At 54.5% G+C, this 19,956-nt stretch overlaps 2 protein-coding genes across 5 annotated transcripts; both read left to right on the forward strand.

The window, feature by feature from the left end:
* The first annotated feature begins 438 nt into the window (after positions 1-438).
* On the forward strand, positions 439-1,035 carry LOC136647501 (cuticle collagen 2C-like). Its single transcript, XM_066623077.1, has one exon. It carries the CDS (start codon positions 439-441, stop codon positions 1,033-1,035), a length of 597 nt encoding a protein of 198 aa, XP_066479174.1.
* On the forward strand, positions 569-19,462 carry LOC136648118 (casein kinase II subunit alpha). 4 transcript variants are annotated; one of them, XM_066624131.1, is made up of 15 exons: positions 569-699; positions 3,673-3,766; positions 4,393-4,608; positions 8,263-8,398; positions 10,869-10,980; positions 11,405-11,506; positions 12,589-12,639; positions 14,383-14,442; positions 14,972-15,055; positions 16,788-16,898; positions 17,293-17,394; positions 17,594-17,694; positions 18,078-18,226; positions 18,694-18,783; positions 18,974-19,462. In XM_066624131.1, the coding sequence occupies exons 4-15, from the start codon at positions 8,298-8,300 to the stop codon at positions 19,087-19,089; spliced, it is 1,179 nt and encodes a 392-aa protein (XP_066480228.1). In that variant the 5' UTR covers positions 569-699; positions 3,673-3,766; positions 4,393-4,608; positions 8,263-8,297; the 3' UTR covers positions 19,090-19,462. The 4 variants fall into 4 exon arrangements, with proteins under 4 accessions (XP_066480228.1, XP_066480227.1, XP_066480230.1 ...); XM_066624130.1 differs by lacking the exon at positions 3,673-3,766; XM_066624132.1 differs by lacking the exons at positions 569-699; positions 3,673-3,766; positions 4,393-4,608 and adding an exon at positions 4,653-4,803.
* Positions 19,463-19,956: the final 494 nt, after the last annotated feature.

A 19,956-nucleotide genomic window follows, 5' to 3' on the forward strand; every position in this document is an offset into this window, starting at 1 on the left:
TATGCATCATGGCTTGTAACCCGTAAGGGATTTGTGCCTTGTAACCCTGATGGTGTGTCCCTGGTCAGGGCTCCTCTGACGGAATGCGCTGGGGGTGCAGAACCAGCTTGCTTTCTGCTGGGGGCTGCAGTCTGGGCCAGGCCTCCCCAGCATGCGGCAGCTCCCCGACCAGGGACGGAGGAGGCAGAGCCTCCCCCTGCCCCGGAGTCCTTCGAAAAGCACCGCTGCCGCCACGCGAGGTGCTCCAGCACACTCAGCCCACGCAAAGCGCTCTGCCTTGCCACCCCAGGCCCTTGCCCCACAGAGCCCCTGTGGCTGCCTGCAGGGGCAGAGCCTGGGCTTTGAAGGGAGAAGCCCCGCGCAGGGGCACTGCTGAGGGTGCACCTCGGAGGCAGGAACCGCAGCCCCCCCCAACCAGCCCGCTGCCCTGGAGACGACATGCGGCTTCTATGGTCGGGGCGCGCCAGAGCGGCCGGCCGCGGCGGCGACGCTCCCTCCTCTATGGCTGGAGGCGGAAGCGGCCTCCCAGGGCTCCGAGCGCGCCCCCCGGTGGCCGGCCGCCTCCCCTTCCCGCCTTGCCGCCGCCATATTGTCACCCCCCAGCGGACCGGGGAGAGGCCAGTCCCCTCCCTCCCCAGAGCGGACCCGGGAGAGAGCTGCTCGCCCCTGCCGCCGCCGCCGCCTCAGCGGCCCGGCCAGGTAAAGGCCCGCGGGGGGCGTGGCGGGAAGGCCCCCGCCCGGCGGAGAGGGGCCCCGCTGCAGCCCGCCGCGGGGAGCGTCGCCTCGGGCCCCGCAGGGGGCAACGCGTTCGCTGCGGTCCTGCGGAGGCGGCGCTCCCCGCGGAGGGCTGCAGCGGGGCCCCTCTCCGCCGGCCGGGGGGGCGCTGAGGCGCTTCTCCGCGTTTGGGTTCTCTCGGTTCTTGTTCTCCCCCCAGGTGAGGGACCCCCTCAGGTGGTGGTGCCCCCCATGAGAGGCCCCCCAGGTGAGAGACCCCCTCAGGTGGTGGTGCCCCCCATGAAAGGCCCCCCCAGGTGAGAGACCCCCTCAGGTGGTGGTGCCCCCCATGAAAGGCCCCCCCAGGTGAGAGACCCCCCAGGTGAGAGACCCCCTCAGGTGTAGTTCCTCCACTCAGGTGTGGTGCCCCCCAGCCCAACCCCTCAGCTGTCAGTGCAGAACCAGGCAGGTGTCTGAGGTACACAACACGCCTTCTGCCCCTGGTGGGTCAGTCCTGCAGGTCAACAGAATATGTCTTGTGACATGATGGGTGTTTGGCTTCCAACCCCCCACCCCCATCATGATACAGCCTTTAATTGTCTGCTTTGAGGTAAGCTGGCAACTCCCAAGTTGTTTCCGTGCAGCCCACCAGTCGACAGCCAGGAGCCAGGTCAAGCCCCTGCTGTGCCTGCCCAGGACTGCGTGAGCCTCCTGGGTGTAGAGGGCTATTTCAGGTTGTCAGATACAAGGGGGGGGGGGGGCCACCAGGATGCAGGTCTCTTGTCCTTTGTGCTCCCTGAGGCATCTGGGGGCCACTGTGAGATGCAGGAAGCTGGACTAGAGGGGCCTCTGGCCTGATCCAGTGGGGCTCTTCTAGTGTGCTTATGAGCACCTTGAGAGGCCACTCCAGATTCCACAGGCCTGCTTTAGAGCCTGTTTAATTTGCAAATACTGTAGCAGAACTGGCCAGTTAGAAACATGCTCTTAGAGAATCCCAACCAGTCAATTAGGATTCTACTATTGTTTTTCCTCCATGTATTAATTCAGTATAAGAATATCAGAAGAGCCCCGCAGGATCAGGCCGAAGACCCATCTAGTCCAGTTTCCTGCATCTCACAGTGGCCCACCAGATGCCTCAGGGAGCACACAGGACAACATGACATCTGTGTATTGTTGCCACTCCTTTGCAGAGATGGGCTACCTCTAAAGCCTGCATGTAGTCATATACATATAAAAGTGGCTCATAATTTTTATAAATAAACCTGTACAGTTGGCAAGAAAATAGACGATGGACATGCTGTCTTCTGTGGGTTATTGGCATTTGGAGTTTCGTCCACTGAATCAGACCATTGGTCCACTTGGTTCAGAATTATTCACTTAACCTTAAATCTTATACACACTTGCCTGGGAATAAGTTCCATTCAACTCAGTGAAGCTTGCTTCTCAGGAGACAGGCATAGGATTGCACTGGCTGGCTCTTGGGCAGTAGTTTTTTCCAAACCTGCCCCCTGAGATCCTCTGAGCTGGAGATGTGAAGGACTGAAGGTACAACCTTCTGCTTGTGAAGCAGATGCTGTGACCCCCTCTTGGCAGTCAGCATGCACTTTGCAAGATCTCCACAGAGTTCTTGACCCTGCACGGAAAGATAAGCACACCTTGCCAATAAGGGCAGGCTGGAAGAGGCTTGTGAAGTTGCCATCTGCAGTGTTTTGGACTCTTTTCTAGACTCACATTGGTTCTTGTGCTCCATGAGGTCTACTGGGGTGCTCAGGGCTGGAAGGTGTGAAACGAGAGGGGGCTGATTTTGGTCTTGTCTTCCTTTTTCTCTAGTCTAGTTGAAACTAATCCAGGGACATGCTTTCCATCGACAAAGCAAGAGTGCCTCCTAATTAAAGCATAACAAGGATACCAGTGAGGATCCTGAACATGTGCTCTTGCTTAAGATTCTTGCTGGATCAGGCCACGGTCCATAATTCTTTACAAAAATCAATGCCAGCAGTGCCTGTTTAAATTTCTTCACTTTTAGCTAGTTGTGAAGGATGCATGTGTTGATCTGTCAACTTTAAAATGTTTGTATATGTTTGTAAGTTGTCAGCCATGAGAGTTGTATGTGGAGCACATAGGACAGCAGTGTAAATATATGTATGGGAGAGCAGAGAGGGACGTGAGGAGGCATTACCGCAGTGGTTCCCAATCTGTGCATCACGGCTCTGTGGTGTAACCTGTCAGGGGCATTGCAGGCTTTCCAACAGTCTAGTTGGGGAGTTCCCTCCTCCCCCTCCCCCATTTCTCCATACCTTGTTCTGCTGAACTGAACTCTGGCTGGGCAAGGGGACTTACTCTCAGGAGGCTGCCTGTTCAGCACTGTGCTGCAGATACTGCAGCCCCAAAGCCTGCCCAGGGAACAGGCAGAATACAGAGGCCTTGCTTGGGAGGAGCAGGAAGGAGGGCAGCAGCGCATTACAGACTAAACCTCCTCTACGCAGCAACTGTGGAGGGGGGAAAGAAGAGAATTACTTAGATGAGCCACTTAGATGAGTGGCTGCCCTTTCGGCATCATTGTGTCCAGGGAACAAGCAGAACAGGGAAGTCGGCAAGCAAGAAGCTGTCCACCTGGCACGCCCCTTCTCAGCTGAAAGAAGGAAGTGGGGTGAAAGCAAGTTTGTGGACTCATTTCTCCATTGTGTCCCCTGTGCAGCTCCACTTGTCTCAGTCTGAGCCCAGCAATGCTGCAAAGTAATGCGCTGCCACTATCACCCCAGCTCCTCCTTCCCACGCCTCCCAAACAAAGTGTTTGAGTGTGAGTACAGTCCCCTTACACAGGTAACAGCCCTACTGCTCTCCCCCCTTCTCTTCCACTACTCACAACGTCACCCCTGATTTTTTGTTTGGAGGAGGTTGATATGTAAAACTTATGTTTTCCCCCTATTTCTTTTTTGCTTTTTTGTTTCCTTGGAGGAGCCTGTGTGTGTATGTTTCCACATTGCAAGCCTGCTTCCCTTCCCTCCACCAGCTTCGCAAGAGGACAGAAACATGACTGAAAGGAGGAGAGGTAAAGAAAGTGTGACTACTGGCTTGCGCTTTCTCTTTCTCTTCTTCGCCATTCCTGCCCCCTCCAGCCTATGAGACTCTATGAGAAAGGAAAGGGTGGGTGGCTGCTTGGTTGGTGGACGGTGGGCAGCCTCACTGACAGCTGGAACTTGGAAACAAACATGCCATTTTAGTAAACATTGCAAAAATCCAACACAAATTTTAGCAAAATCCTAACACTTTACTGTGTGCCCTGTGGGGAGGACAAGTGGAACAGTTTCTTTGGGGGGGCTGCCCTTTTTTTGGAAGGCACATGGGCAAGCCAGCTAAGTAGATGCAAAAATTAAATGTTCAAAACGAATACATTTCCACATTCTTTAAAGAAAGGGCAAGGGGAGGTAGGGTGGATTCACAGTCAGTTCTTTGAAACCATCCTTGCTATTGTGCTTGAGGGGTGCAATGTAATTATATTATAATCTTATAATTATAATACCTTCACCCCAGTTATTTTCAGGGAGAAACATGGAAGTACTACTGAGGCTGGGCTTGGTCTCCCTCCCTCCCAAAAGGTCAAGAGAGCCATGGTTCCCAAAAGTTTGAGAGACACAGCCCTGCACTGCACTACAGGAATATTTACTCTTTTTTCAGGGACGGGGCGATGCTGTGAATGAACACCTGGCTGTTGGGAAACCTCTCTGCATCTTCTCTCCGAATGGAAACCTTTTGACAAAGTGGGAGCAGCTTACTGCACCTCTGGAGCACTCTCTGGCCAGTTCCCTGCCTGGAATGCTGTGTGTGCCTTCCTCTGCCTCTCGTGTGACTGCACCACGTTGCTTTTGGGCTACAAATTAACCAAGGCTCAAGGTAGTGATCTTTGCTGCTGAGTAGCATGAACTGTGTACATGTACATTCACGGTCGTGCTTTCCCTTCAACAACAAGGACTGGGAGCTTGTTTTTTAAATGAAAGCTAAGAGTTTCAAAGAGCCAGATGTCTCAGAGCTTCAGCTGTGTTGTGTGCAGTGTGCTTTTGGCTCCAGTAGTGATGGATGCGTAACCAGGTGTGTAATTGCACTTCATGTTGGTCTGGTTGGTGCTTAATCAGATCTTTGCAAACTCCTGGATTTACTTATTCCTGCATTTGGGTTTTGCAGTAGTATATCGCTGGGTCACTCTTAAAAGCCAGTAGAGTTCCCTGGGAACAAGATTTCTGGAGACAGAAACGGATTGCAGCAGATCCCTTTTTTATTTCCATAATCCTCTGTGCTTGGGGACCGCAAACCAGTGTTGCTTGGTAATGGGCTGTGATACTCAGAGTGACTCCTGCGTCCCGGGAAGTAAATGAGTTGCTTTCTCCTCCAGAAACGTGGCGCTGCTTCTTCCAGGTCTTGAGAGGGGAGCAGCAGCAGCAGCTGTGGGCCCTGTGCCCGTCGGAATTTTGACTTGAATATTCCTTGCAGCCTCAACAGCAGCCAAACATGCAAGAACAGGCCAGGCCCTTTCAGGATCAACAACAGGGCTTGTGTAGGAAAGGCTTTGTTGCTGTTCCTGGAACAGAACACGGAGGGGGACATAAGGGCCTTTGGGCAGAGCTGGTTTGGACCCTCCGCGTCACCTCACCACGGATCAGAACATTGGCTAGGTGTGCACTGGGGACGGCGTTTGAGGGCCTGCTGAAAACTCACAGAGAGTTAAGCTGTGTTCTCTTGCAACTGGCTTTGGGTGTTTCTTGAGTCCAGGAAAAAAGAGCCAACAGTGGTCATACATGGCTCAAAAACTCAGAGAAGCTGCAGTTGAAATGCTTCCACAGGCATGCGTTTGCCTGGGTGCTTTTGAATCTGTTTGCTAGCATTGGATGTTGAGCCTCACCTTGCTCTGTTCCTCAGCAGTTGCTTGGCCTTCAGAGTCTGACTCGTGCTTTTGTGGAGTCAGTTTTCAGTGGTACAATATTTTGAGCAGGTGGGGCTGCTGCAGGTGGAGGGAGTTCTGTGGGTTGAGAGGCTGTCTTGGACCTGCATGCTCCCTGGGGCTGCTGCTTCCAAGTGAGAGGGACTGTCCCTCCTGGATTAATACTGTGCTTGTTTGCCTGTCAACAGAGGGCAGCTGGAGAGAGTGGGCCGGCTCAGTTTCCATGCATGGCCTTCAGGGTTCCTTGTTGTGTCTGAGAGAGGTGCTGTTGGGAACATGAGATGCTTGGCACGTGAGTAACCAAGGTGCTAGGAGTGTTCCTCTGCCCTGTGTTACTTTACAGCCACCAGAGTTGTCTCCTGCTACAGTCAATCAGGGAAATGCTAAAGTGGTCCTTGGTTCAGAAATGAACTGATTTTTTCATGGTTTTTAGGAAGTGGTGCTGACAAGGGAAAGGGCTGTGGTTCGGAGGTGAAGTCCCCATGGTGTGCAGGCCCTGACAGCTTCTCCAGCTCAGGGGGGAGGCTATTTCAGGAGGGGCTTCCTTCACTCTGTTTCATAGTTTGCCGCTCTAGTTAGATTTCTCTCTTTCCCTGCTCTGTTATGGAAAGGCTGCTGCATTGGAGTGAGCATCCTTTTGGGGGTTGCCCACTCACCCTTCTGGGGAGAAGCTAGTGTGCAGCGTTGGTCTCCCTGTGGAACTGTACTCTGGCTTCCTGGCCCATGCAGCGCCAAGGGGAGGCATCCTCTCTCTACCTGGTAGTTCTCTCTCTTCTCCAGTTCTGAGTGAAGCTGCACCTCTCTATATTGGCTTCCTTGTGTGTCCAAAGCCCTGAGGACCTGCCCAGCCTGTCTGAGACCTAGGTGACTCTTCTTGGCTCTGTGGTGCTGCTGCCTGGATAGAAGTCCCTGCCCGGGAAGAAGTCTGGCCTGGGGTTCAGGAAGGGCTCTCAGAAGGCCTGCTCTTAATTGCTATGTCACTTCAGCTTAGTTGGCCTCCCAGGGGAGGGGAGAGTCTGTGGGTGTGGTGGGAGGGGAGGGTGCATGTGCACTGTATGAAGCAAAGAGGTCTGTGTCTCAGCTTTCTGTAGGTGTTGCCAGGCCCCCTATTCCCAGCCCCACTGCACAGCTCCTTGCTGACGCAGTGGATGTGGCTGAGTTGTGAAAGGGGGTGCTGGCACTTAAGCCTGTCTGGTAGCCTTGGGTGGAGGCTGCTTCACAGCCTATGGCCTGATCCAGTGGGGCTGTTCTTATGTTCTTATGAACATAAGAACAGCCCCGCTGGATCAGGCCATAGGCCCATTTAGTCCCTGTATCTCACAGCAGCCCACCAAATGCCCCAGGGAGCACACCAGATAACAAGAGACCTGCAAGGCTTCCTGGGAATTGTAGTTAAGAACATAAGAACAGCCCCGCTGGATCAGGCCATAGGCCCATTTAGTCCAGCTTCCTGTATCTCATAGCAGCCCACCAAATGCCCCAGGGAGCACACCAGATAACAAGAGACCTCATCCTGGTGCCCTCCCTTGCATCTGGCATAGCCCATTTCTGAAATCAGGAGGCTGCACATACACATCATGGCTTGTAACCCATAATGGATTTTTCCTCCAGAAACGTGTCCAATCCCCTTTTAAAGGCATCCAGGCCAGATGCTTGGGATCATTAGAAAAGGTACTGAGAACAAAACGTCTAATATTATAATGCCGTTGTACAAATCTATGGTAAGGCCACACCTGGAGTATTGTGTCCAGTTCTGGTCGCCTCATCTCAAAAAAGACATAGTGGAAATGGAAAAGGTGCAAAAGAGAGTGACTAAGATGATTGCTGGGCTGGGGCACCTTCCTTATGAGGAAAGGCTACGGCGTTTGGGCCTCTTCAGCCTAGAAAAGAGACGCCTGAGGGGGGACATGATTGAGACATACAAAATTATGCAGGGGATGGACAGAGTTGGCAGGGAGATGCTCTTTACACTCTCACATAACACCAGAACCAGGAGACATCCACTCAAATTGAGTGTTGGGAGAGTTAGGATAGACAGAAGAAAATATTTCTTTACTCAGCGTGTGGTCGGTCTGTGGAACTCCTTGCCACAGGATGTGGCTTCTCTCTGCTGAGTTCCAAGGCTGGGCATGTCTTGGTAAGCCTTTGCATAGCTGAAGCAGTGAGACCGACTGTGAGACTGGAAGCAGCGGGTTCTCCCCACCCCCACTTTGCTTTAGGGCAGCAGTTGGGTGTGTTGTCCTCCCAGGTTGTTGAAGTCCGCAAATGCTTGTCGGCATCCAGTCTGCTGAACAATCGATTTCCTCTTGGTTTCTTGTTTCTGTCCTGGATGCAGGCCGGTCCTTCCGGCTTCAATTTGAGGGTGTGTGCAGAAGGGCTCAGAAAACCAGGAAGAACAAATGAGGACAGAGAAATGCATCAGTGGCATCTTTTAGCTGAACGCAAATTTGGGGCAGATTTCCATGATCCAGGTTGGGGAGGATCTCTTTTCTCCTCCTCCCCTGGAAAGGTCTGTGAGTGCCTTTTGCAGCTAGATAAGCATGCCTTTTGCACTTGGCATGTCCTAGATCCGCTCCAGTCTCTCCATACCTTGTGCTTGTTTTTTTCCCCAGAGCAACTGAGGTGCTGACAGTCACACTGGAGCAGTATGTCAGGCCCAGTGCCAAGTCGAGCGAGAGTCTACGCAGATGTGAACACCCAGAGGCCCCGCGAGTATTGGGACTATGAGTCACATGTGGTGGAGTGGGGGTAAGATCAGTGGGGCTCTGCAATTTTCTCCTGGAGTCCCTGCTGGGTTCACTGACTGGGCCAGGGGTTGGTTTGGCAGTCCCTGTTCTGCCCACCTGCACAAACTTGGGGCCGTGCAGGGGCCAGGGTGCTGCAGTCACTACCGCCACCTCCCCCACAGAGCGCTTTCTTCTTCCTGACTAAGGCTGTATCCTTTGTATGGGGCTCCTTTACCATGGCCTGTCAGGAGATTATGCACCAGTTGTGTGCCCAAAGCAGACAGTCAAGGAGAATGCTTGGGGAAAGGGTGACCAGTCCTAGCAGGACCTGCTTCTCTGCAAGAATTCAGCAGCTGCACTGATGGAGTAGCTTCCTCTCGGTTCTGGAATGCCCTGCTCCATGCACACTTAGAACATTATAAATAGGCAAGAAGGTCTGCAAAAGAGTGCCTTTTGCAGCTAATGAGCATCTGAAGCTGCTTTGTGTGGAATCGGGGTGGGTCCACACAGTGCGGTATGATTCTTTCCAAGCTGCAGCAGCAGCAACCCACCAGGTTCTCGGCAAAAGGGGCTCTTTTCCAGCCTTGCTTTCAAGGTGCAGGGAAATGAGCCTAGGCCTGCTGTGTGCCAAGCAGGTGTGTGTGATCACTGATCTGCAGTCCTGCCTCTAATGGCCCCCTTCAGCCCTCTTTCCTAAGAAGGGCCCTGCTGGTTCAGGCCAGAGCTCCACTTAGTCCAGCACCCTGTTTCCCACAGCAGCCAACCAGGTGCCCCAGGAATTCCCCACACTGGACATGTAGGCCGACAGCCCTCTCCTGTCACAGCTCCTCAGTGCTCAATAGACCTCCTTTTCTGAAGCTAATTGCCGCTGCCCTGTCTTCTGACAGTAATAATGCAGCTTGTGAAGAAGCCCTTCTGTATGTCTGTCCTAAGTCTCTTGCTGATTAATTAACAGGTAAGGTTATACATCTCTGTCTCTCAAAGCCCCCTCTCCCAGCTGCCTTTTTCAAGACTAAAAGCTCTAGAACATGGTAGCCTTTTCTCCTCAGGCAGGTGCTCTATCTCCTGATTATTCTATTGTCTCTTTCTGCAACTTTTTGCAGAAAATATATGTGTATTTTATATACGTGTGTGTATGTACACAGACACGCCCCCATCTGTAGAGGTTCTGTTCCAGAAGCCCCTGCAGATAGCTGAAATCAGTCATACAAGCGAATGCCTGTCCCCACAACCTGAACCCTCTGGAAGCTCCTCTGAGCTCAGCAGAAGCTATGGACATCCATCCGCGGCCTCTGCCGGGCTCCAGCTGAGCTTGGCAGTAGAAATAAAGCAAGTGCTGGTTTCATGGAAATTTCCGGTTTCACAGAGAATCCGGAAGTGAATGTTTTTAATGCACTGGCACTGGGAGGCCGGGTAACGCCCTCCGTATAAGTCATTAAAAAAGGCACATGTGGGTGGCAGGGTCACAGACCTGATCCAGGGATAACTGAACCCGCGGATACAGCCCCCCAACCTGTGTGTGTGTGTCATCTCCATAATTGTGTGCAGTATTGCAACTGCCTACACCGTAGATTTGTCCTGGCAATTTTATTTCCAGTCCCTTTGTTAGATCTCTAGCCTGGAATTTGCTTTCCTCACAGCTGCCACACGCAGTGGCTCTATGAGATGCTAAACTACCATCCTGTGGGTGGTGCTGAGAAAGAGTTTCCCCTTGAGGCAGACTGGTGCCTCTCTGCCATCACTTGCCTTCAGCTCAGCCTATCTGGGTCCGTGCTTCTGAGCCGACCAAAGTGGGCAGAACACCAGCAGCAGGCCCCTGGGGGGCCTCCCAAGGTCTGCTGCTTTCTGTGATCCCTGCTGAGAATGTTGCACAAGCTTGGATCCGTGGTCTGATCCAGCAAAACACATTCATATTTTCTTCTTGTGTGGACGAGGAGAATCAGGATCACTGAACACGGTTTAGCAGAACTGAGCAAATGCCAAGGGTCCCGGACTTGAGACAGTGGCAGCAGCTGCTGAATGCCTCTGCGCCTGCCCTCCCACCTAATCTTGTAGTGTGTGAGCAGTGCAAGGCCACAACAGCGTCTTCTCGTGGAGGTGGTGGCAGCAGCAGTAGCTGGGTCCTCCCCCTGGCCACAGAAGGCAGGAACACTGAAGGTCATGCCTGTCCAAGCCTTTGCCCATGTCTGGCCTTGGTCCTCATCCTTTTGCCTCATGGGAGGGGTGAGGAAGATCCATCCGATGGCCAGAAGGGTGTCCTTCCTGTCAGAGCTGCTCACTGGGGAACGGTGGGGGTGGGTGGCAAGGCCAGGGAACAGAGAGCACCCTGTACCAGCTGGTGTGGCGTGGGGGCACAGGGGGAGGAGCAGGGAGACAGTCCAGAATAAGAAAATCTAGGGTTCTGCATGTGCTGGTGGGGGCCGGCTGTAGTAGCTCCCTTCCCTGGAGATGCGAGACCACTGCTCACCTCCTTCCTTCTGTTTCCCCAACAGCAACCAAGACGACTACCAGCTTGTCCGGAAACTTGGCCGTGGCAAATACAGTGAGGTCTTTGAAGCCATCAACATCACCAACAATGAGAAAGTGGTGGTGAAAATTCTCAAGGTTTGCACGTGCACTGATGGGAAAGCAGCACCCACTTCCGGTGGTTGCTTGCAACTGTGCAAGGGTGGTGCCCAAAGGGCTGGCCTGTTGGGGGGAGGGTGACTCCTAGAGGGCCCCAGCTGATCCAGTTATTGGCTGTCATTGGCATGCAGCAACTCAGCCAGAGAGTTAAAAAAAAACGAGCCCCTGCGCACCTCTAGAATTTCCTGAGTCAACTTCGAGGCTGCAGTGAGTCACTTGGGAGCGACTGCTATTGGCTGCTGGGGAGGAGTGCCACTCTGTTCCCTCACAAGCAGGTGACCAGCATCTGGAAGCAGTCCAGGATGGGGGGGACTGCCCCCACCCACTACTGCTGTGCCTTTAAGAAAATGGGTCCTCTGAAGTTGACTTCTTGGGCTGACTGTTTGTCTTTCTCCTTCCTCAGCCAGTCAAAAAGAAGAAAATCAAGCGTGAGATCAAAATCCTGGAAAATCTCCGAGGGGGACCCAATATCATTAGCCTGCTAGACATAGTCAAGGACCCTGTGGTAAGGCATGTGAGGCTTTCAAGCTGGGTTTTAAGGGAGGGGGGATGGAGAGGAGGAGGCTCCCTAAGCAGCACATGTGGCTGGAGAGGAGCACTTTGCTCCAAGGAGGCCTGCCGCTGCCTGCTGCTCATTTGAGGCCAGGGGGCTCTGCACCCACAACCCCCATCCCAAGGATGCAATGGTGGGGATGTGAGGCGAGGAGGGAGAGTTTCCCCCTCATCTAGTTGACTGATGACTGTGGCAGGGTGGGCAGCCTCTGGCCTGCTTTATGTAGCTGTGGTTATCTGAAACGTTTCGCTGTCTGTTTGTGGTACCTGGTGGTCTGGGCTGTGTGGGATCATGGGGTAGAGTGTCTGAGTGTGTGTGTGGGGGGGGGTTGATCTTTCCCTGCAGTCTCCTCTTCCAGACAGCATGGGCATGCGGACCTCGCAGGGGTGGGGCAGCTGACAGGCAGGCACACTATCTGAGCACGGCTGCTGTGCTCTTTCTGTGGGGCCCAATGGCACTCCTTGTGCCACTTGAGCCAAAGCCCCAGAGCGGAGTGCCTGCTGCCGATGTGGCTCATGGAGTCTCGCTTTGCAGGGCTGGGAGGTAAAGTTGGGGTGAGTCTGCTCCCTGAGTTCAGGGTTGAGGTGGCTGATGTGTTCCCTCCCTGATCTTGATGGTCTACAAATGGGTGTGAAGTGTCCATGCCCACGGCCTGGCCTCAGGACCTGTTAGTAGCTTAAGAGGTATTATTGAATTCTGTTCAGTGCACTGAAGCCTATGCTGTGGCTGAAGGTCTTCTGTGATATCTGCCAGGATCAGGTCAGGACCCATCACCCCTTGCTGGCACTTGTTGTCCAGGGCACACCCCATCTCCAGCCTCTTCCCCCTGCTCCCGCTTTTGCTCATGACCCCTGGGGGTGCTCACAATGTGGGGGGTGCTCACAATGTGGGGGCTGCTCACAATGTGGGGGGTGGGGTGGATCTGTGGGCTGTGTCTTGCTTACCCCAGCTGCCTACTCCTCTGCACAAGGGTAGACTCAACCACTTTCCCTCCCCCCTTCTGTCCCCAATCATTGGCTGCCGCCTCTCTGTAGTCTCGGACGCCGGCCCTGGTCTTCGAGCACGTCAACAACACAGACTTCAAGGTGAGCGCCTGGAGTTCGGTTTTGAGAGAAGTGTCACCTCCTGGATTCCTTCCCTAGACTGCCATGTATCATGTGTGGTGAGGACATAGTGGGCTTAAAACAGGTTTGGGGGACAAATGGTGGGCTCCCAGTCTCATTATTTATTGGGGTTGTGGCACAGAAAAGGTTGAGGATCCAAACTGCAGACCAGGGTGTGCCAGAACATACATTTCTGGTCACAGCAGTAGAGAAGCCTTACTGTTGCGCCCCAAGAGCTTCATGCTCATACCTCATATTGCTTCTGCTACATATTGCCCCAGAAGGCTCTGTGCCTCAGTTTCCCAGGGAAGAGGCTCTCCCAGTATGAAGCTTTGCAGCAGTCTGGTGTGAAAACTTGCTGCTGTGAGGCAGAATGATAAGGCTTTGCCTTTGCTGCACCCAGAATGCCTATTCCAGCACACCAGATCTGGGCCGCAGGCTGGAGTTTGAAGTTTTGGAGTGTGGCCTATGGTGACTGCTGCTGCCTTTCTCCGCAGCTCCATCTCTGTGTCCTTGCTGGCTGTTTAGCAGTGGCTCCTGCAGGGAGCCCCAGGAGGTTCTTGAGCTGCACAGGAGGCCCTCAGAGGGCCAGTGCTGCCCTCTGAGTGCTTAATCTGACTTCAGCTTGAAGACTCGGGGCCTGCACCAGAAGCCCTGCCAGTCAGGACATTCCCAGCTCAGATTCTCCCCCCCCCTCCCACTACGTGACCCTAGGCAGGCCGCTCCTGTTTGGCTTCAGTCTTCCCCATGTGCCTTATGGGGATAGGAATACTCACCTTACAGGATCCTTGTAAGAATCCCATCAGGATAGTCCACGTGGTCCTTCAGGCACAGTATAAACCCCACAAGAGGGCGTCTTGGAGCAGATGCCAGCACTAGGGTATCTGCTAGCAGCTTGGGCTGCCTTTTTCCCATGGTGCTGGAGCACCAGAGCACCAGTTGTTATCTTTGGGGCAATATTAGCTCCTCGGTGAAGAGGACAGTTCAGAGCATGACCTGAGTGAAATGAAGGGGGAACTGTTGAGGAAGGGGGCGTCACATCTGCCCCTAGAATGCCAGGACTGAGGTGGGGGTCACGCCCCAGACTGCCTTTTCCTAGGACCATGGCCTTTGCAGAGAGAGGGTCCTTGAGGTTGGAGCTGAGGTGGTCTGTCTTTCTTGTGAATGCTGAATGCCAGCTGTGGGGGATACCATCTTCAGTTTCTGGAGTGGGGCAGCTGTAACCTTTCCACTGCATCCAGATCCACAGCAGGTCTCTCCTGAGAGGGCAGCTCTTCTCAACACCAGGGGGGGCTTCCCCCCGGGCTGCTTCCAGTTCTGAACTGGTTCAGGGCTGCACAACAGGGATTGCAGGTGAGGAGGAGATGTCCCCAACCCCAGTGCAGCACTGGCCCTGTTCAGATCCTGCAGCTGCTGCTTAACAGCAACAGAGAATAATACACAACTGTGGCAAACTGAGGGGATGACCCTGGCGCCCAGTTTGGCTTCAGTGCAGGGCTTGAGTTCCGTCATGAGCTGTGTGAAGAGTCCATCTTGCCTGTGGGGAGGCTGGGCTCCCTGACCTCGAAGCCCCTCCCCTGGCTCCAGGTTGGTCAGTTGCCATTGTGCACTTGCCCGGAGGTGCCCTGCACCAGTTGTGCATGCTACTGAGCAGGGTGCAAGCCACGCCTGGGCCTGCCTCACTAACCACCCTCTCCTGCCTTCCTTCTCTGCCCACCTCCTCAGCAACTGTACCAGACGCTCTCTGATTTTGACATCCGGTTCTACATGTATGAAATCCTGAAGGTAAGGAATGCAGCTGGGAGACCTGGGTACTATGTTGTTTGGAGTGCTGGCCAGCCTCTTTCAGTGTGGCTGCTGAGGGCCTGAGCAGTTGCCCTCTTTGGCCTTTCTCCCAGGCTGGGACAGAGCAGGTGGGTCAAATCCTGTGCCTCTTGATTTGTATTGAGTTCAGTCCTGGACCATCACTTCACAGGAGCTTTGTTTGCAGAAGGGCAGAGAATTAGTCTCTGGTGTCTCCCACTCAAGGATAGAGAGGGTGGCTGGGAAGAGCTATCTCTGCCTGCAGCTTTGAGAAGCTGCTGACCCTCCATCAAAGGGCTAAACAGCGACCAGTCCTTTGGATGAGAGGTCATTTGTACTTTCCTGCAACTCCCCCGGTGGCCACTAGAGGCTGCTGCAATGTCAGGCCCAAGGGCCAGGCCTGTGCCTTTGACAGGCAGCTTGCAGGGCTCCTTCCCTGCCTTGTCCTTGCGTGAGGTTGTGCTCCGGCCCTCTGCGTATCAGGACTGTCTCTTTCTTCCTGCCCCTGCAGGCTCTGGATTACTGCCACAGCATGGGGGTCATGCATCGGGATGTTAAGCCGCACAACGTGATGATAGACCATGAGCACAGGAAGGTGAGGCTCTTCTTTGGCTCGGTCACATCTTTGACCTCCACACTGTGTTCTGTCCTTGCAGTAAGCCAGAGATGGATGTTCTGTGTGGGTGGCTGAGTCAGTGCCTTTAGGGCTGCAGCTGGTGTTGAGTGTAGGCCAAGAGCATCTGTGTGAAGAAGCAACCCCTGCACCTATTCCATTGGGTGGTGATTAGTTCTGTCCCTGCGTTGCCCCACCCTGAATCTTTGTCCTCTTTGAAGCTCGTGGCCCCAGCGTTCCCTTTGCACCATGGCGCCCTGCACCTTCTTACCCTGTTTCAGGCAGGGGTTGGTGATCCTTGCATGCAAGTCATTGCAGAGAACACTTTGGAAGCCAAGAGTCACAGGATTATGAATTAAAAATTGTCCCTTGTTTCTAAATGTGCCATGTCTTCCCAGGACTAAAGACAGACTTTTGGAATGTACAGGTGTCCGCCCCCCCCCCCCATATCTGTTGGAGATAGGTTTCAGCTGCCACCACAGAAACCGAAAACTGCAGATAGCGATGGACCTTACAAAAAGCAGTTCAAAAATCCCCCGCATTGCGTAAATGACTTATTTGCCTGTGACTGCAGCCCTTTTGTCACTGTCTCCTGTTTCTCATTGGTTCTTTGCTGCCTGCAGATGATAAGAAGAAGCAGGAAGTGCTCACAGGAAGTAGGTTGGAGGGCTGAAAAGAAAGCGGCACTTATAGAGCTCGTAGAGCTTAACATTGGGTTCTTTTCAGCCCTCCGACTCACTTCCTTTGAACACTTCTTGCTTCCTTTTAGTATTTACAGACAGCAAAGAGCTAGCAAGGCACAGACGACAGCAACAAGAGGGCTGCACTCACAGTCATTTGTGTGATGGGGGCAAGATTTTTGAGCCGTAGATAATTGAAACTGTTATACAGGATCTGCAAATATGGGAAGACTCTTGTAGTCCCAAACAGCACTCAAAAGTTATCTTTGTAAGAGGCTTCAGACTGTTACTCCAGACTGCCAACAGCATTGTCTGTTTGGAAATCCACGGCTGCATTTTGTGGGTGATACTGTGATGGGAGAATGGTTAGTCCTTGTTGTGTCCCTGAGATGCTTGGGCCTTGCGCATCAGGAAGGTCTCTGATGCGTTCGTTGCCCCTGACTGCACATCAGGGAAAGCAGCAACCCTGAAAGTCGAGGGGTGTGCTGCCCAAGAAAGCCGAGGCTTGGTGCCTGCGTAACTAAGATGTCCAGACTGCTAGGAAAGGGGTGGGTTTTGGAGGTTTTCCCTGGAAATTGGAGGGCAAGAGGGGCTGCCCCCAAATGGTTAGGGTTTTCCAGGCCATGAGAGAGCCAGCCTTTGGTGCACAGAAACCCCAAGACATACCAGTAATAGTAAGAAGGTACCATCGCCAAACGGTGCCAACATGGGGCACGGCAGATTGTCAGGCTAGGTGGGGAGACAGACGAAGACATGCTCCGTTGCATGTTCAGGTGAGGAGGGAAGTGCTTGAAGGGGCAGCGAAGAACAGCCACGCCTGATCTGGCAACAGGAATGCCTAGCTGGCCATTATCTGTTAGCCGCTGGGGCTGGGCTTGGAAGTTGTGTTCCTGCCACTCAGCCTGTGTCTCTGCGTGGCCTTCCTGGAGCGGAGTCAGCAAGGAGGGCAGGCCTCTCTGCTCCTTCCCCCCACATGAAGGCTTGCTTCTGTGTTCAGGGGTCACTCCCACTTTCTCCTTCCCCTCTGGCTGCAGCTGCGCCTGATTGACTGGGGTCTGGCAGAGTTCTACCACCCTGGACAGGAGTATAACGTGAGGGTGGCCTCCAGGTACTTCAAAGGCCCGGAGCTCCTCGTGGACTACCAGGTAGGTAGGCAGCTGGCCCCTGAGCATCTCTTGAAGCAGTACCTTTGTCCTAGGGAGATGGGAGGCTCAGGGCCCTCTGGGCCTCAGGGTGAGACCTTTGCAGGTGACCCTGAGGAGCCCATCCCAGGCCAAGTGGACCCTCAGCGTAGAGTGCTGATTGCTGGTTCAAAGGGCAAGAACATCCGCAGGCTAGGAGAAGCGGCTGTGACAGTTGCTGAGAGGCCTGCCAACGAGATTGGTACTGATGTGGAGGGGAGCTGGGGGGTACAGTGTGAGGGGAAGAGGGGGCTCTGCTCTCGGGGGGGCAGAAGGGAGCGCAGCAGCTTCTGGCGAGCAATGCTGCCTGCCTGCCTGCCTGCCTGCTGCACACGCCAAGTTCTCCCTTCTCTTGCAGATGTACGACTACAGCCTGGACATGTGGAGTTTAGGCTGCATGTTGGCCAGCATGATCTTCCGCAAGGAGCCCTTTTTCCATGGCCATGACAACTATGACCAGGTGAATCCAGCAGCCTACCCCTGCCTTGCTGCAGTCTCTGGCGTGCATGGGTTTAGCTGGGGCCGCAGGGTGGCCCCCACAGCCTCTTCCCCACATATCTGGCTTATCACCCCAGTCCTTCTTCCTGGAGAGATTGATGGGGGAGGGGGCGCATGCCAAGCACCAAGACCACACCATGAGCAGCTCTGTTCCTCCCCAGCTGGTGCGGATTGCCAAGGTGCTGGGCACGGAGGACCTCTACGACTACATTGACAAGTACAACATTGAGCTGGATCCCCGCTTCAATGACATCCTTGGCAGGTGCGTGCTTGCTGCCGCTTCCAGGTGGACCCCAAGCTCTGGGCACATGCACACACGCCCTGTGGGAGTTATGCCATCAGTGGCACACGATGCTTCGCAGCTGACAGGTCCCTCAGGGGCTCAGGGAAGGCGAGGAAGGGAGTGGTGCTAGGACCAGTGGGTGGAAGGTAGGACTCGTCCCTGTGCAGGTTCTGACTGGCAGTTCGCTAACGGATTTGTGGAATGGGTGGGTTTTAAAGAACGGGAGGGGGCACCCTGCCCCTTTCAGAGGAGGTCTGGCCTGGAGGAGCCTTGCCCCAGCAGTCTTTGGGGTGGGCTGTTGGCCTTGTAGCAAAAGGACTTCTGCAAAAGGCCTCCTCACCTCTCTCCTTCCCTCGGAGCAGACACTCACGCAAGCGATGGGAGCGTTTTGTGCACAGTGAGAACCAGCACCTGGTCAGCACGGAGGCCCTGGATTTCCTGGACAAGCTGCTGCGCTACGACCACCAGACGCGGCTCACGGCCCGCGAGGCCATGGAGCACCCTTACTTCTGTACGTTGGCCTTCTTGGATCCCCTCCTCCCTGCATCGACAGCTCTTCTTCCCCCACTGTCTCTAATGCAGCTTCTCTGGCTCAGACACCCCCCTCTAGGGGCAGGGCAGAGCCCTTCCCCTGCTTCTTGGTTCTTTTCACACAGATTAGGAAGGGCGCTTGGGTCAACCTGAGCTTCTCTCATGGGTGGAGACGATTCTTGGTTGTCTGCTGTGTGTGGAGAAGGGCCTCATCCTCTCGAAGGGACCGTCTCTGGGGCCCTGTGGGATGGGAGCCCCATATTGCCACCCAGATCCCTGCCTCTGCAGTCCAGATGCTCCTCTGTTTTTGGCTTCTCCCTTGAGGCCATATCATCTCTGGGTGTCCTCCTCCCTACCTCGCTGTGGGCACAGAGACAGCCTCCTCCTCCCCTGCCCCCCCCCACAAGCCTTTCTGCCTGTCTGTGCTTCTTCTGTCCTCCTGTGCAGATCCAATCGTGAAAGACCCAGCCAGAATGGGTTCTGCTGCTGGGCTCTCGTCGGCGAACACGCCTGTCAGCTCCTCCAGCATGCTGGCAGGTAGGGCTCTGTGCCGGGGGGTTGGGGGCACGTTGCGAGGAGGACGGTGCGTGCAGAAGCAGTGGACCTGGAAGAAGGGGTCCGTGCTCAGCTAGTGTCCACCTGCTCAGGGGGAGGGGCTGCAAGGCTGCCTCTCGCTCTTGGTCTTCCTCGCGCTGACACTGTCCACGTTCCCTCCCGCTCCCCGCAGGGATTGCTTCCATGTCTGCCTCTCAGCCCCTGGGCAACCTGGCCGCCTCGCCCATCATCTCCTCTCCAAATGCTCTGGGCTCACCAGTCCCTGCTGCTGCCGGAGCACAGCCTTGATCTCACCGTCGCCACTGCTGGCTGCAAGCACCGGCCAGGCTGCTGCCTTGCCCTTCCCCCGCCTGCCTGCCTCTGCAAGGTTGTGCCGCCCGCCTGGAGCAGGCAGGAGAGTGGGGGGCCGGATGGGGGTCTCTTGGGAGTCCACTTTCTGTTTGTTTCTGTTGAGTATGTCAAAGAGCCAAGCCTCGGCTGCTGCTGCTGCTGCTCCTCGTCCTCCTCCTCCTCTCTGTGCAACAACCAGCACGGACTCTGGTGTCTCTGTTGTCCGTGTCAAGTAACGTGAGCTGCATTCTTCCCATGACAGTCGTGGGTAGTGATGCAACTGCAGTGTAGACACCAACACGGAGAATAAAATTTATTTTCTATGTCCTGAGCAGGGCAACTTGGCTGCCGTCTCATTCCTGGGGTGGGGGTTGGGGAGAGGAGGGGCCTGGAGGTGCTCAGGGTCAGCCTGGGCTTGGAGCAGGTCAGGGGCCTCTTGTGGAAGGCCAGGGTCAGGACTGGATGGGATGTGTGTTGTCTGCCTGGCCTCGCCTGTTAGTCTGTTTCCCCTGGGTGTTCTGCTCTGCTGCCTGTTGGGAAGACTCCTTCCCCGCTCTTCCCCCCTGCGCTGCGTGAATGGGACAGGAAGAGGGGCTACTCAGAGCAAGCCTGCCCAGCTGTGCCTGCTCCACCTTATTAACATTCATCCGACACAGTATATTCCTGGGAGAAGCCACTCAGCAAGAGACTACCGAGAGGACAAATGAGCAACATTTTCAGGAGCTGCGTGGGCTTGCTGTCCAAAAAGCACTCCTGCTTGGTGCAGTGAGGCCTGCTCAGCTCACCTTTTGCAAAACACACAAAACAGATAGAAACCGAGCAGAA

This window comes from Tiliqua scincoides, chromosome 4 (assembly GCF_035046505.1).
Source record: "Tiliqua scincoides isolate rTilSci1 chromosome 4, rTilSci1.hap2, whole genome shotgun sequence".
In the NCBI taxonomy this organism is placed as follows: domain Eukaryota; kingdom Metazoa; phylum Chordata; class Lepidosauria; order Squamata; family Scincidae; genus Tiliqua; species Tiliqua scincoides.

Coding starts and splice junctions, on each gene's coding strand:
- LOC136648118 (XM_066624131.1), top strand. CDS start 8,298: ATGTCAGGCCCAGTGCCAAGTCGAGCGAGAGTCTACGCAGATGTGAAC. Junction 12,640..14,382: donor TCAACAACACAGACTTCAAG/GTGAGCGCCTGG, acceptor CCACCTCCTCAG/CAACTGTACCAGACGCTCTC. Junction 18,227..18,693: donor CATGGAGCACCCTTACTTCT/GTACGTTGGCCT, acceptor CCTCCTGTGCAG/ATCCAATCGTGAAAGACCCA.
- LOC136647501 (XM_066623077.1), top strand. CDS start 439: ATGCGGCTTCTATGGTCGGGGCGCGCCAGAGCGGCCGGCCGCGGCGGC.